Below are 18,138 nucleotides of genomic sequence, written 5' to 3'. Positions count from 1 at the left end.
GTTTGATTCGATGTGATGCAATACATCCCATTCTTTCTAAATCGACAGATATTATGGGTGTTCCCACGAATATTTCAAGGCATTGGAAACCAAGTGATGGGATCGATAAAACCCAATCAATCGAAAATCTTAATTTTGCTGCGACAAAATTGTTTAGTTGTACCAAATGGATGGCTGCTTCGCACAATAAGTCACGAAGGGAGTAACCGATTTCATTCAATCTGTCTACATCATATTATTTTTTATACCCTTCACCACACTGTGGTACAGGGTATTATGTCTTTGTGCATATGTTTGTAACAGGCAAAAGGAATCGAGATAGACCCATGGTTCCTTTTGAGAATATGCATAGAATCACTTTCTGAGTCGATTTACGCATGTCCGTCTGTCCGTCCATGTATTTTTGTGAACAAAGTACAGGTTGCATTTGCATGATCCGATTTGGATGAAATTTGGCACAGGTCACTTATTTGACCCAAGGACGAACCCTATTGAAAAATCGGTTCAGATTTAGATATAGCTCCCATATATATTTCCGTCCGATTTAATGTAAATGGTGCACCAAAGTCCCTATATATCTCTCGATTTGCACGAAATTCGGCACAGCGTAATGGATTAGGTCTAGAATGATGTGTGTTAAGTTTTTTGAAAATCGGTCTAGATTTAGATATAGCTCCCATATATATTATCGTCCGATTTAATGTAAATGGTGTAACAATGTCCCTATATATCTTTCGATTTGCACGAAATTTGGCACAGCGTAATGAATTAGGTGTAGAATGATGTGTGTTAAGTTTCCTGAAAATCGGTTAAGATTTAGATATAGCTCCCAAATATATATTTTCGTCCGATTCAATGCAAATGGTCTACCAAAGTCCCTATATATCTCTCGATTTGCACGAAATTCGGCACAGCATAATGAATTAGGTCTCGAATGATGAGTGTTAAGTTTCCTGAAAATCCTTTCAGATTTAGATATAGCTCCCATATATATTTTCGTCCGATTTAATGTAAATGGTGCACCAAAGACCCTATATATCGTTCGATTTGCACGAAATTTGGCACAGCGTAGTAAATTAGGCTTAGAAATATGTGTGTCAAGTTTCCTGAAAATCGGTTAAGATTTAGATATAGCTCCCAAATATATATTTTCGTCCGATTCAATGCAAATGGTCTACCAAAGTCCCTATATATCTCTCGATTTGCACGAAATTCGGCACAGCATAATGAATTAGGTCTCGAATGATGAGTGTTAAGTTTCCTGAAAATCCTTTCAGATTTAGATATAGCTCCCATATATATTTTCGTCCGATTTAATGTAAATGGTGCACCAAAGTCCCTACATATCTTTCGATTTGCACGAATATTTGGCACAGCGTAATAAATTAGGTTTAGAATAATGTGTATTAAGGTTCTTGAAAATCGGTTCAGATTCATATATATATAGCTCCCATATATATTATCGTCCGATTAAAGTTTAATGGTGTACCAAAGTCTCTTAATATGATTCGGTTTGCACGAAATTTGGCACAGCGTAATAAATTAAGTCTAAAATGATTTGTTTTAAGTTTCCTGATATCGGTTAAAATTTAGATATAGCTTCTATATCTGACCAAATGTAAAAGTTAGTATCGGTTGCAGAATGACATGTTTATGGATCCAATTTCATTTTATTGGTCCTTGCGATGTCTGTTAGGATTCATCTGTTGAATATACCCAAAGTCGGTCCCGTGCGACTTTACTACTTTCCTTACTGGAAATTTAGAAGAAGTTCGAAAATGGGAAATTTCTGGTATCTCCTCCACAAAAAGGTAAACATCCAGGACATTAAAAATTAATTATTTTAGGTGATATTGCCAACCAAGCTATTATTCCGGCTTCAAATAAAATTATTTTGGTTTCACAATTTTCTCAGTTGATGTTTAAGTTCTGGATTAGGGTAAGATCAGGGAATTGGGCAGGTCAAGGGATAACTTCAATCGAGAGCTTTAACTACTCTTAGTATATGTGTCGTTACTTCACTGGAATGTCCATCTCTTCATCAGCCTGAGGCCAATTACACCTTTAAGTATGTCACACTAGATGAAATGATCCATAATTCTATAAATTTTATGAATGGGTCTAATCCCATGGGCCGAAAAAAATTCCAAGTCCATTACCTCCTCCATGTTTGCTTTTGCAATGTGATTTAAAAGTTTTCAATTTTTATACGATGGACGTTGGCGCTTTTTTTTAAATACAAGGCATTTTGTCATCGTTTGAATAGCCTGCATTGTAAAACTTTTCTGCGGGTCGTTATTTATCGAATTTTTAAATGTCGGAGGCTTCGAATTCGACTAGAGGATGCAGTGGAATCATTATACCCCGCACAACTATTTTGTCAGGGTATTATAACTTTGTATAGTTTGTAATACAGAGAAATATTGGTCCTAGACCCGCTACAGGCCACAGGTATGGACGAATCGTCGCGTATTATGTAGGATGAATTCTGGCCAATGAAGGCTATTGTTTTTGGTAATGATCCGTTAATATCTAGGGGATGGAATGGACCAAAAACTTTATTTTTGTCTGTTACACAGAGTAAAGGGTCTGTCCATAAAATAAGGATGAAAGTTTTGATGAAGATCGTCCAACATTATGCATAGCGAATTGTGACCCATGAGTGGTCTCAACATGACACACTTAAATTTTATTTATACTAACTATAATATTTATATCGAATATATAGTTCTCTGGTACCTCCCATACAAGAGGTCAGCATTTTGAAATGAAAAATGTTCCCCCTCAACGGAGTTCTATTTGGTAGACCTCCGCTAACCAAAATATCAGGATAAGAATATACTATATATGCCAAAGGCTGAGGGTACACATCTGTCGAAAATAGGGACTTACACGTTACGAAATTTAACGTCGAAATAAAAAATATCATTAATTTTTTTTAATAGGGCCTCTGTGTAATTTCATCAATTATATCCTAACGGAACTTCACTTCAAATAATCTTCAAAAATATGTTCATGACATTTCACTTTATTTCAATATAAAAAATTTGCAAAAATCATCATCACTGCTTATCACTCCCTATATTCCTCTCCCCCACCATCAAACATTTTAAAGCACTTAAGTGTCTTTATTAATTTCCCCCAACAAACCAATTTTCATATTTTTGCTTTCTTTCCTCTGGTGTTGCTGCCGCCATTCACTCCGCAATTGTATAAAATGTAGGTTAAGTTGAAAAACCGCGCGTAATCCAATAAACATACATAATCAAGATAGAAGATGGAGAGAGAGAGTGAAAACCCCAAAAGTTTTGCACGTTGTCGCTGACATTTTTCTGTGTTCTATTACCACCACCACCCAACCACACAACTCCTCACCGCCAGACAAAAGTGCTGAAGTGCTTCAGTGAAAGGTGTCGCGATGTCTGTTGATATTTTGATGTTCAATAAAATGAAGTAAAAAAATGAAATACTCGTGTGTTGTCACTCCTATACCTCTCTCTCCCGAGATATGTGTATATGTATTAGCAGAAAAACATTTTTGCCTCTTGCCTATCTAACATCATCGGATTCAATCAGCCATCCTAACAACCATATGTCTGTATGGCTGCCTGATTGTATGTTGTTTGGTGATGGTTTTATGTCTATCTCCTGGTGTGGTTGCATGACTCCGCTGACTGTAGTTTCCTCCTCCCATAACAAAATGTTGTGAAGATATTTGGAAAATGTCTATACCAGGTTTTTTTTTCCTGCCTTCCCTTAAGAAATTTAATAAAGACAATATTTCACAACAGCCTAGTTGTTATTGTTGTTGCTGTTCGTATTATTAATATTAATATTGACAATGGGGGTATGTGCATGTGTCAGGTCGTTATGTCTGCTTATTGGTATTTATGATGAAATGTATTTAGAAAATGGTATTGAGTGCCAAATCAACAGAACATTGACATTGGTGTGAATATGAAAATTATTAAAAATGGAAAAATTGATCAAACACAAATTTGATTATTGAGTTATTAGAAAGCTTTTGTTTTTCTTCGATAATTTTCTGTCTTTGTTCATTTTCTTTTTTGGGTTTGTTTTTTTTTTATTGCTCTAAGAATCTAATGAGTTCCACGAATTTTTCAATATGACTTCTTATGATGAATACCGAAATAGAAAAAAAACTCAATTTACGTGCAAAAATGAAATGAGAATACACATTTTTTGTAATGAGTTCTTTTTTCTGGGTACTAAAAAAATATTCAAATTATCCTAAGGCCCTTAGCAATATTCAACAATTTATGAATTTATACGAATGAATGAGATATTAGAAAAAAAACACAAATTGACTGTCGGCATAATTTCCATACACTTAAATAAATTATGAGCTATAGGCTGATAATAAGGGCGTTCTTTCAGCCATTTTCAAGATTTAATATCATGGGAATATATGTAATTATTTCATATAAGATACTTTAAAAGAACCACTAAGGTGCCGACTATATGATAACCTACAAGAGATACTAATATATACAATATCTCGTACATATTACAGACAAAGCATCTTTGGGGGACCATTGAGATAGAATTGGGCGAAACTAAATTTGTTATCTACATAGATATTTAAACCAATTAAAAAATGTCATACACATACCATTCTGAAATCAATGAAAAATTGCATGTAAAGCGGACATACTATGAGTATTTGGTGTGCTATTTGTATGAAATCGAGGACAATTGGTTATATGTAAACCTGGACCAAATTGAGTAAACGTTGCATACTTTTTTTGCAACTCTAGACTCTATTTAATATCCTCTGTCAAGGTAGTAAAGTCGGACGGGCCGACTATATGATACCCTTTACCACTTTGGCTATATTCAAGAGATCCATCCTAACACACCTCTCATTTTTGTGCCTATATGTGAACCGCCTCATTGATGCACCATTTGCTAAAAATCGAACGAATATATTTATGTATAGCTTCCATAAATAAATCTGAATCGATTTGTCTAAAACTTGGCACTCGTTAATGTATCCTAACTACAGTACGTTGTGCAATTTCAATAGGGTTCGTCCTTGGGCCATATAAATGATCTGTGCCAAATTTCATCTATTTCGGATCATAAATACGACCAGTACATTGTTTACAATTTAACATGGACAGATGGACGGACGGACGGACATCGACTCGGAAAGTGATTCTATGTATATTCTCAAAAGGAACTATGGGCCTATTTGGAATATCCTAATATCGGGACAAAATTAATCTTTGTGACCTAAACTTTGAAGATATCAATATTTATACCCTTCACCAAACTGTGGTACAGGGTATTATGTCTTTGTGCATATGTTTGTAACAGGCAAAAATAATCGAGATAGACCCATGGTTAATTTTGAGAATATGCATAGAATTACTTTCTGAGTCGATTTACGTATGTCCGTCTGTCCGTCCGTCCGTCGGTATTTTGAGGTTCTTGAGCGCGTTTTTTAACTGAATTCGCTGAAATTTGATACTTTGAGTTCTTATTGGGTAGCAAATCTCCTTACCAAAAATTATAAATAAAGGTCAATTTTTTCGGATAGCCCCAATATAAGGGTACCCCCAATTTTCGGTATTTTGGAGGTTCTTGAGCGCGTTTTTTAACTGAATTCGCTGAAATTTGATACTTTGAGTTCTTATTGGGTAGCAAATCTCCCTACCAAAAAGGTCCATTTTTTCGGATAGCCCCCATATAAGAGTACTCCCAATTTTCGGTATTTTGGGGGTTTTGATCGCATTTTTCGACCGAATTCGCTGAAATTTGGTACTTTGAGTTCTTATTGGGTAGCAATTCTCCCTACTAAAAATTATAAATAAAGGTCAATTTTTTCGGATAGTCCCCATATAAGGGTACCCCCAATTTTCGGTATTTTGGGGTTCTTGAGCTCGTTTTATAACTGAATTCTCTGAAATTTTGTACATTGCGTTCTTATTGGGTACCAAATTACTCCACTAAGAATTATAAATATAGGTCCAGTTTTTCTGGTAGACCCCATATAACGGTACCCCCAATTTTCGGTATTTTGGGGTTCTTGAACGCGTTTTTCAACCAAATTCTTTGTAATTTGGTTTTTTGTAACGAACCTCCCTCCCGAAAATTATTAATATTCGCCCTTTTAGGGGTAGTCCCCTTATAACCCCCTTTTTATACCCTTCACCACACTGTGGTACAGGGTATTGTGTCGTTGTGCATATGTTTGTAACAGGCAAAAAATGCACCAAACTACCAATAGTGATCCGATTGAGACAAAATTTTGCATAGAGTATTGAATGAAGTCTACATAGTTATATGCCATGTTTTATTGAAATCGGTTCAGATTTAGATATAGCTCCCATATATAGTTTCGTCCGATTTAAAGTAAATAGTGCATCAAACTCCCAATATTGTTCCCATTGAAGCAAAATTTTGCACAGAGTACCGAATTAGGTCCGACTAATGTATGCGAAATTTCCATATCAACAGGATATTGTAGATATTAACATGTCTTGCATGTACCCATAGTGGTGAAGGGTATCATATAGTCGGCCCCGTCCGACTTTTGAACTTTCCTTATTGGTTTTTAATTAAGCCCATATCGAATCTGGAAACAGCTCTTATCGGTTCATCCGCAGACATTTTGGGTTCGAACTTAACACACACAAGCTATATCGAATATTGAGTTTATATATCCACTACTTCTGATATCACAAACGGTCTACCTTCAACAAGCGGAAAATGGGTGAGGTCCTTATATGAGCTCATGACAAAACATTAACATATATGGGAATAGTTCTTGGAAACTCTTGTGTACCGACCACGAATGCGGAATATCAAATTACAAACCCTTCGGCTGAAAAACCATGTGAAAAAAGTGTCTGAATTAAAATGCCGAATATTGAGGCTACCGTCTATGGGGGATATGACTATTACTATCTGTCTGTTTATATTCTCAATCAAATGGGATCAAAAATCTTTTCAACCTGGAAACAGATGAGTCAGTTGCGAGATATTTTTGCAATCTAAATTCATTAGCTCGAGAAGGTATGATAATTGTTAAAAAAAAAACATTTCGATGTGAGCACATTCTCGAGAAAAGTAATTTGCAAAATTTGTTTGTTGTTGTTTTTTGTGATTAAAGAAAAGTCCTTATTTTTGATAGCGGGCATGATAACTTCTCATTGGAACATCGGAATCCGGAAATTCCAAGTACATGTCTGGCTCTCGTATGAAGTAATATTATTGACTTCGCTCAAAAATTATCAAAAAAGCGGACCTTTGATTTTTTTTTGGAAATTAGCCTATTTTTGACCACAAAGTAATTTAAAAAATAAGGAAGTTCTTCACCGATTGGCTTTATTCCAAGGGAAGCGTGTCAAAATTTGGAACCGATTGGATTATTAGTTTTTTAGTTATCGTGCCCGCCATTCGCAGTTTAGAGAAAAATGCGTTCAAAGTTTGAGAATCACTCTTGCGGTCCCTTGAAGCTGACACAATAAATCGGATATATCTTCAAGAGTTCTTGAGATTTTCACGGGTAGGGACACTCTTGAATCAGTGTAGATTCAAATTAAATCAAAAAACTAAGTTATTTTTTTTTTGACACCGAGAGTGGGGGGATCCCCTTTAAACTAAGTAAATTCTTCATTTTAATTGTTGAAAATTATAAATATGCAGTTATTCTGTATGGGAAAATAAATATGCCTATTCTATTCACACATTCCACTCTATGGGACTTTTGGCATACCTTAACAATAATCCATCATAACGTAAGAAAATGTTGATGACAGTCCGAATTAATATTACTTACTGTAATTATGATGTTAACAAATGAATTCCTTAGCAAATATTTCAAGCTGGTTTGTTTTCGGTTGAAATTATAGTCTCATCAAGAGTCATTCGTCATTCAATCATGTATGCATTACCATAGTGAATGACTGTCTGTCTTTCTCTCTCAAATTTCATTCATTCATCATTCTTTCAGGGAGCATTCATTCGCTACGGCGGTAGGTAGTTCAAGTTTGTCCGGTGTCCAGTAAGCACTCAAATGTATATTTAATTGGACATTTTACGTTTGCAAATGAATTGTTTGTCTGTCGTCGATGGTCAGTCGGTCAGCCGGTTGGTTGGCTAGCTGGCTGTTGCATTAAATATGAGAAGCTAAGTAAATAAATGTTGAGAACTCTGTAATTGAATTATTGCCATGAATAATGAAGTAATCACGTTTTACGATATAAATCTACTGACGAAAAATGCTGAACAAATATTAATGAGTTATATTGCTGTAGATGTTGTAGTAGTAGTTGTTGTTGGCATTTAATAGAAGGTTTCCCAGCTAGCTCTATCAATCTGTACATCTGTTCATCCCATGCATGTACAGGGATTTAAATGCTTTATTTTGTCGTCACTAATTTGTGATTGTGCCGTGCCGCCGCCGACAATGATGACTGCTGTGTCCGACAAGTTGTGTCATTAGCGTTGAAAGATTGTTCATAAAATTTTGTTGGTGTTGAGACATTGTTAGAATTAATTAAATGATTGACATTTACAATAGATTTAATGTACAGTTTTATACATATTGTAGAATACATGCGATGTGGTGTAATGTTACGTTATTTCATTATCTTGTTTAGGAAGAAATTTTAAAATTTTGCCGTCAAAATATATACGAAAAATGCATTAACCCTGAACAATAAAAAGTTATGCCTTAAAAGGAAGGCTACATGTTTCTATTAAAATAAAGTTGGAAATAAAATGGTTTTACATTTGTATTTAATGATCATGAAAACCCGAAATCGAATCACGATTTGTAGGAAGTTTTTGTTCCGGCCTATGACGATAATTGATTAATATTTAAGGAATGTTATTACCCGAACACCACGAAATTTCACACACAGGAAAGAGGATATGCACCAAAAATAAGCGAAAGTGATTTGAGGATCAATATTGCAATAAATTACAATAATTTTAATCTATGGCATATTATTATAGTATATACAATGTTTATTTCGAGAAAGAAATTAGAAAGAAATTAGAAAAAAATCAGTTGAAGCAAAAATTGCATTAGTGACGAATTTCCTTGGAAAATCAATTATCAAGGATAATCATGCCTCACTACTCACTTTTGAACTAAAAGTCAGTCTATCTAACAATTATGGGCCTATATGCCTCTAAATCAATTTTTAGGATTTACAATTCGCTTAATACGAATATACGTTTATATCAAAATATTTACAAACTATAAGAGAAATAGCAGAATGATTGACCCCATCTTCGGATTTAATATGACATTTTTGTTCCCTTCATTGAGACATTAAATCCGATTGAGACAGAATGTTGTGCAGTGTACTGAATTAGATCTAAATTGATACATGCCAAATTTTGTTGAAATCGGTTCTGATTTAGGTATAGCTCCCATATATAGGTTCGTGTAAATGGAGCACCATGCTGCCCATATTGGTCCGATTGAGACAAAATTTTGCACAGAATATTGGATTAGGCTCTGATTGACGTCTGCGAAGTTTTGTTGGAATCGGTTCAGATTTAGATATAGCTCCCTTAAATAGTTTCGTCAGTTTTTTTGTAAATTTAGCACCAAGTAGACAAATTTAGGCCAATTGGCACACAGCGTACTGAATTAAGTCCAAACTTATGTTGGAATCGGTTCAGATTTAGATATAGCTCCCATATTTAGTTTCTTCCGATTTTATGTAAATTGTGCACCATAGTGTCAATCTTTGTCCGATTGAGACAAAATTTTGCATAGCGTTTTGAAGTTACTACAGGTTGTCGTCCGTGAAGTATTGTTGAAATTGGTTCTGATTTAGATATAGCTCACATATATATTTTCTTCCGATTTTATGTAAATGGAGCCCCATACTGCCAATACTTGTCTGATTGAGACAGAATTTTGCACAGAGTACTGAATTAGGTTTGGATTGATGTATGCCAAGTTTTGGTGGAATCGGTTCAGAATCGATTTTATGTGAATGGATCAACATACAGTAATTTTTTCCGATTGAGACAAAATGTTGCATACCGTATTGAATTTACTACGGGTTGAATTTACTACAGGTTTTGCATACCGTATTGAATTTACTACAGGTTGGTATGTGTATGGGTTGTTTTAATTTAGATGAAATGTTTATGTACTACCGATTCCATTTCAATGGTCCTCCAAAGATGCTATGTCTATTCTATCTAAGGGATATTGTACATATGATCATCTCTTGTATGTACCCAAATTGGTAAAATGTATCATATAGTCGGCCCGTCCGACTTTTGATCTTTCCTTACTGGTTTGGCCTGTAGAGAGATATGACGAATGGTATACAATCTAAAGGATATTGTACATATGAGCCCCTTTTGTATGCACCCAATGTGGTGAAGGGTATCATATAGTCAGCCCCGTTCGACTTTTAAACTTTCCTTACTGGTTACGCCTGTAGAGAGATATGACGATCGGTATATTAAAGGGCAGGTCTACGGCCAATATTTAGCGGGGTTACAAACTCTTGGGGTCAAATAAAGCTTTAATGCTCTGACAAAATATTTGTGTAGGGCATAATGATTGGATGAAATTATATATTACAATCGAGTGGATCCTTATTATATGTTTTTAGAAAAAAAAATGTACCATTTTATGAGGAATATCAAGTTGTACAAAGTTGTCGGTCATTTTGTTTATTTCCTTATGGATGCGCCCAACTACTCGGGCGCATCCATCTTTGAGACAGACGGATGGATGGACGAACAATTTTCGATTTGGGCCAAAGAAACCTTGGCCCAAATCGAAAGAAGTAATATCATATATCAAGAAGTAATAATAATCTTTACTAAACTTTATTTTGGCTTCAATTCCGCGAAGCAACACTCAACAACCTCTTCAACCACTCTTCCGTATAATGATCGTTAAACAACCGATTTTGCTTAATCTTTCTATTTATAACTATTAATGCATTCATTTTTCAAAAAATATATTTGGGATAGTTTTCAATTTATTTGAAACAATAGATATATTTTTTTACAAATAAATGTCGAGTTTAGAAAAATCTTTTCTTTTGTAACTAATGGCGAAATTCGTGGTAGAATAATTTTGTCTTTGACAAGATATTCCTAAGATGCAGTCTTATGGAAGATATTGACACATTTCTGCAAGGTGTTCAATTAGCACTTACTGAAGTGAAAAACTTTTTGTTGCCTATATTGTTAATTTTAACTCAAAAACTCATAGTGAAATCTGACGTAGAATATTTTATTCTTTGACAATATGAGCGAAAAATGAAGTTTCGTGTTCCTTTCACACAATTTTTTAAAAAAGGAATAAGACTTTCTATGAAAAAATGTTCAATATTTGTATATATATCCCATTTTCAATGTCAAACATCCTAGGAGTACTAGCAATGTTTGCAAAATTTCACAGTTCTATGAAAAAATGTTCAATATTTGTATATATATCCAATTTTCAATGTCAAACATCCTAGGAGTACTAGCAATGTTTGCAAAATTTCACAGTTCTGTTTTAAATATTTCGATTTATATCGTGATTTTAATTGACAGGAGGACATGGCTGAATCGACATAGAATTTAATTGTGGAATCTTATAGTGAAGGGTATACAAATATTAGTTATAAGAATGAAGGTTGAAACAAAACCCCAACAGCCAATAAATTCAACAAAATTGTAAAATTTGCAAAAATAATTGCACCTTATACATATAAACTTAACTTCATTAATAGCATTCTTGTTACTCTTCTCCTACCTACGCATTCCCACAAATTCAGCAAATTCCTAAACATTTTTATTTTATTTCGCATTATTTTCTCTTCTTAAAATATGCAAAACACCTATGGCAAATTTTAGAACGAATGAACGAACAATTCATATACATTAAGTTTCCTGCAGTCCAATGACAATTATTAAGGTTAAATTGTAATTAAAGACTTTTTAATACCAGTCAACGGTGAAAAAAATGCTGTCACAAATTAAAAAGTCAAATAATTAACATTAGCTGTCGTTGTCGTCGTCGTTGGTGATGACGAGGCAACATTTGCCATTGAAGGTGAATTTTGTACAGTCAGTCTATTTTCAGTATTGTATTCAGTGAGAGCACAGGTTCAGCACCTCCCCCGCACGTTGATTTTGTAACTTGGTTAACAACATTTTAAACGATTTTATGCAAATTTGTCCAATTTAAAAATTGGCTATGGGGACGACGCGTCAATCGCACATCTCCCGCTCTCGAAATAGAGGAAATGAAAATTTATTTGTTTACAAGGCAAAATGGAACTCCTATTCTTCATTCATTTGGCAACAAATGATTTTGAATAAATTTGGTATGGGAGAGAGAGAGAGAAGATACATGTGTAAGGGGGAGTAATAGGAATATTTCTAAATTGCGGTTATTTATTACTGTTGAAAGTGAAAATGGAAATTGTTTAATTGTGGGAAATTGTTGTATTAATTTTGTATAATTTGTTTCAACGGAATTTTGTCACTCACAAAATGAAGGATTAATTTATGAATATTTAAATTATTATATACACCCTTATATTTTATTTTTCGCAAATGTTTGTCACATTTTGTTATCTTTGTGGTATTATTGTGTGATTTATTAGCTATTGTTAATGTATATAAAGGCAATGCTCCCTGATAGGCATTACATTTATTTTCCCACAGCCAAATTCTTATCTACAGTACACATTAATAACCTACATTTGGAATCTGCATAGATAACTTGTATTCGTAAAAGTTCATTGCTTCAGATAATATTTGAATATTATAAATAACCAAAAAATGAAATACGAGGCTTTGCATATCCACCTGTTTAAACAGCATAAACATTTATTAGATTAACAACTTTCACATCGCTCGCACAAAGTGAAAAAAAAAACATCAAAGGCAAATGTGTCTCCTTAATAGCCACGTTTGTATCTTTAATTAATTCAATACGGCCTACATTTATAATGTAGTTCAAGGTCTAATTGAAGAAAGTGAAGAAAAAAAAATACTGAATGGAATTGCATTTACGTTGCGTATTAACGGATCACAGAAATGTTTTAGAATAAAACGCAAACGTAAACAAGACATTTATAGCAGAATTCTAAGATAATGCTGAATAAGGAGAATGAGAAGTGTAATAAAAAATGTGGGCAAGAAAAATAATTAAATTATAATCGGAGATTTTATAAAAAACTTATTTAATCATATATACATAAAAAATAAGAAACAAAGACCGCAATCCCAGTCGTTTATGTGGTATCCTACACAAAAATCGTGGACTTGACCTATTAAGGAAACAAGAGAATTATTTTATGGAAAAAATACAAAAGCCCTGAACTTTAACTTCTGTAAAGCTAAACCTTGAGCATGTATACAATCTCGTGATATTTACATTGTCTTGTGTGGAAATAGTAATATTAAAGCATATAAGAATGCGTAGACACGTTTACAATATTCAGCGTATCTCTCATATCCGTTCTTTCACATCAATAGCTTTGATATGAAAGATCAACTACGCCAAAAAATACGCCATAATATGCATATTGTGCAATTTTTCACACAAATGTCTTGGTCTATTTGACATGCTACGAATATTAATAACATCTTAGGGTATATATTTGGTTGATCATGTGCTAAACAGAAAGCCTAAAAATGAATATCCTTTAAAAAGGGGAAAAGGGAAGCTATATAATAAAAAAAACTGTTGCTGATATGAATCCTAATATTAGATTGGGGAAAATGAAATCCATTATTTTTTCGGGAGATGAATGTACTGATACGTTTTTCGTAAAGTATCGATCAAACAATTTCAAATTTATGCTCTTTGGAAAGGTGACATTTCGCAGTAAAAAAAAAAATAAAAAAATACTTTGCTGTTTTTTGTTTGGTGCATTCAGTTGTGATTTACAGGGTACTAAAAATGGAAGTGAACAAAGAGAAAATTCGGTGCATTTTAGAGTTTTTCTTTGACAAAGGCGAAAATGCAAGCCAAGCGGACAACGCTAGGCCACACACATCTACAGTGACTCGCCAGAAACTTCGAAAGCTTGGTTGGGTAGTTTTAATGCATCCGCCATACAGTCCGGACTTGGTACCAAGCGATTATCATACTTTTCTTTAATGATAAAAAATTGGTATTTAGGGATGATTGTGAAAATCGACTACTAAAGTTTTTTTTTTTTTTTTTTTGCAAATAGAGAGCAGTTAAACAAAGTCCTATAGAGAGCATGTTAAACAAAGTCCTATATTTCATATAAATATAATGGATTTCTTTTTCCTCAACCAAATATATTTACTTAAAATCTAAAAACTATATGAGGAGTATGTGAAGGGAGTCCAATCTCCATCTTTCAACAATAATGAAGGGAAGGTGAATCGAAATGCAATTTCATTGAGGAAAAACTTTTGGTGATTACTAAATATATCTGTATCAGTATAAAAAGGACTCAGAAGGACAATTTCGACAAATTTGATACATTCAAGAAATGCATCTTAACAGGCTTCCCATTTTTGAAGGACATGGAGTTTGACGAAGTTTAATATGTGAACCCACTTTAATCCATAAACATGTCATTCTGTAACATATGCAAAATTTCATTTCATTCAGCATTAATAAAATTTTTTGACCGATTTTTTTCATACTTCAGTACGATGCATACAATTTTGTGACAATCGGCCAATTTTTGTATCTTTAATAAAAATCAAACGAAAATACATATGGGAGCTATGTATAAATCTGAACGTGTTTCGACGAAACTTGAACGCAAAAGTCAGTACTTTGTGTGAATCGGTCTAATTTTGGTGCACCGTTGACTTCAAATCGGACGAAAATATATATGAGAGCTATATCTAAATTTGAACCGATTTCAACCGAACTTAACATACGTCCTTATAGAATCAATGCGGGCATTGACCGAAAGTCAATTTCTTTGACTTTGGTGGTAACTTTTCCGGAAATGCCAATATGATGATCGTATACAAAATAATATCTTTGTATGTGATTAAAAAATAGCCCACAGAGCCAAATTCACTAAAGGTAAAATTGTTACACCCTAAGCCTTAAGGCTAAGGAGGGCATATACTCTTGGACACGAAAACAAATGTGTCTCCCGCAAATACCAGTTTCAATACCAGTGAGTCGATCTAGACATGTGTGTCCATCCGCCTGCCCATTATAATTTGTAAACGGGATACAGGCCACAGTTATGGACCAATGGACACGACGAACGCTTTATTTTTGTCTGTTTTTTGCTCGCTCTAGAGACCATAAAAATGACCCGAACATCACAGAAAAGGGGATCGGCCAAAGAATAAGCGTGTCTGTTTTGATAAAGATCGGTCAATATTTAGCGGGTCAAATGGACTCTGACTTTTGCGTGAAAAGTGGAAATGTTTGCATTGTATGATGTATATATTTATTCCTGAAGCACATAGACCGGAGAATTTGACGATATATCCAAGAGGAGTAGTTGACCTTTAAACTGATACAGTCAAATGCATGTACTCGGATAAGGGATTATACATAAATATTTAAGATGGTCTACGTATAGGGCGGAAGTGTAGCCCTAAGGTCTAGGACATTTTTTTGGATGTGCCAGTTATGGTAAAGGACGATGCATGATCATTAAATGGTATTAAGGGAATTAAATATACAGAAATTATTTTCGTCGGGTTTTCTATTCGCTCTAGAAGCCACAATTACAACTACAATTGCATTTCTTATGTCTCTTATGTGTTTTATCTAGGTTTGAGACCGAGTAATTCTCTTTTTTAATTATGCATTTCTGGGTTTAAATTATTTGTTACCTTCTATAACATTTTTCAATTTGTTTGCTTTGCATCGAAATATTCCCCGGAGACCCAATTTAGAATATACATTCTTGATCAGAATATATTTCTCTTCCTACAAAAAATTATCTGTACACGTAATTTACTGTAATTTAGGGTTTCAGGTTCTTAAGGGGTAAAATACCAACTCGCATATTTTTATACCCTTCACCACACTGTGGTACAGGGTATTATGTCTTTGTGCATATGTTTGTAACCGGAAAAAGGAAACGAGATAGGCATATGGTTCCTTTTGAGAATATGCATAGAATCACTTTCTGAGTCGATTTGTGCGTGTCCGTCCATCCGTCTGTCCGTCTGTAGATGTTAAATTGTAAACAAAGTACAGGTCGCATTTATGATCCGATTTGGATGAAATTTGGCACAAGTCACTTATTTGGCCCAAGGACGAACCCTATTGAAATTGGGAAAAATCGGTTCAGATTTAGATATAGCTCCCATATATATTTTCGTCCGATTTAAGGTAAATGGGGCACCAAAGTCCCTCTATATCTCTCGATTGGCACGAAATTTGGCACAGAGTACTGAATTGGGTCCAGAATAATTTGTGCCAAGTTTCGAGAAAATCGGTTCAGATTTAGATATAGCTCCCATATATAGTTTCGTCCGATTTAAGGTAAATGGGTCTCCAAAGTCCCTATGTATCTTTCGATTTGCACGAAGGTTGCCATAGGGTACTGAATTGGATCCAGAATGATGTGTTAAAATCGGTTCAGATTTAGATATAGCTCCAATATATATTTTCGTCCGATTTAATGTAAATTGTGCACTAAAGAACCAAAGATTGGCCGAGCCGCACACAATTTTGTACAATGTACTGAAGTTACTATAACCTTTCGTGTGTCAAGTTTTCTTGAAATTGGTTCAGATTTACATATAGCCTCTATATATACTTTAAGTAAATGGTGTACTAAAGACCCATAGTTAGGTCGATTGGCAAAACGTACTGAAGTTAATATCGGCCAAGTTTCCTTGAAATTGGTTTAGATATAGAATAGCTTCCATATATAATTTCGACATATTTATGTTGATTGTAAACCAAATAATCAATGGGTGCTTGATTGATATTACATTTTAAACAGTGAAGTTTGCTTTAAGTCTATTTACAAAGTATGGAATAGATTGCAGAATGGCATGTTTAAGGATTGATGTTAGTCGGTTTACTTTTATATAAAGATCGCATTTTTAAGTTCGTTCAATTTCATGTCAATGTTCCTTCAAAAAGACGACATCTGTAAAGATACATATGTAGAATATCCCCAAAGTGGTGAAGGGTATAATATAGTTGGCCCAGTCCGACTTTACTACTTTCCTTACTGGTTTATATTGGTTCATGTTCTAATAATCCCTGTTTTGACCCATTTCTAGATAGGTAGAAGGCAATTGCCGCATTCTGTTACCAAAGTAGATGTACATCCAAGGGTATATTAAAGCTTCGGTTCTTTCATTATTCAAAAAAACATTCTTTCATTATTCAAACATTAATTTTTCTTCAAATAAATAAAAAGTCAACATAAATTTAATTTCCACTCACCTTAATTTTCTAACACGCATCACAGAAATAATAACAAGTAAATTTCCAAATATGGCGGCAATAATGATTATCAACATTACGGAAGCCTTCATTATCAATGCCAAATCGTCCAGCCAATCGCCACTCGAATCGGACATAGTGTCATTGCCACTGCCACCGCCGCCGGTATCATCTAGAAATGTTGAATTAACAGCGGCTGCTGCAGCAGCCAATGCTGATGTGGCAGTGGCCGCCGCTGCATTGTGTAAATATTGAGCGGCAGCAGCGGTGGTGTTATTGACGGACGTTGAAGCCTCTTCCAATTGCTGGGCCACCAGTGAGCCGTCTAGCAATGACATGGAATGCGGTACATCTGCATCGTAGGAAAGAAATGTGGAGAGCGCAGGAGCAGGTGGTGGCGGTTGTACTGAGTTATGTGATGATGATGATCGTGTGGCATGGGCAGCAGCAGCACCGGCAACAGCAGTTATGCTATTGGCGGCATAACAAAATGTGGCAGCCAGTGTGGTGGCTAGACATTTTGTTGTTGTACTTTTTCTTGTGGTTGCATTGCTGGTGGTGGTGGTGGAGGTGATGGGGGTTGCTGGAAGTTTATGTGAATTTGTTGTTTCTGTTGTTGAGGAAGTCTCTGTCTCAAATGCCAATGGTGTTGATGTTGTTGTTACTGCTGCTGCTGATGATGAGGGTGCTGTTGTGGAGTATGCTGCAGGTATTTGGTTTGCTATTAAATCTTTGGTTTTCGTTGACGCCGACCTACA

General features: G+C 34.6%; 1 protein-coding gene across 1 annotated transcript in view; it reads right to left on the bottom strand.

Annotated features, from left to right (window-relative positions):
* LOC133334241 (octopamine receptor beta-2R-like) overlaps positions 1 to 17,796 on the bottom strand; it is a 52,199-nt gene extending 34,403 nt beyond the window's left edge. The window contains exon 1 of the mRNA XM_061542533.1: positions 17,381 to 17,796. Within this exon, the coding sequence (XP_061398517.1) occupies positions 17,381 to 17,718 (338 nt within the window). The 5' untranslated portion in view covers positions 17,719 to 17,796. The remainder of the gene's footprint in view (positions 1 to 17,380) is intronic.
* Between the last annotated feature and the right edge of the window lie 342 nt (positions 17,797 to 18,138).

This window comes from Musca vetustissima, unplaced genomic scaffold (assembly GCF_032173495.1).
Source record: "Musca vetustissima isolate MV318-11 ecotype Yass unplaced genomic scaffold, APGP_CSIRO_Mvet_v1 utg8147, whole genome shotgun sequence".
NCBI classification, from domain to species: domain Eukaryota; kingdom Metazoa; phylum Arthropoda; class Insecta; order Diptera; family Muscidae; genus Musca; species Musca vetustissima.
Note: the sequence above shows the minus strand (reverse complement) of the source record. Positions and strands in the feature narration are given on the sequence as shown.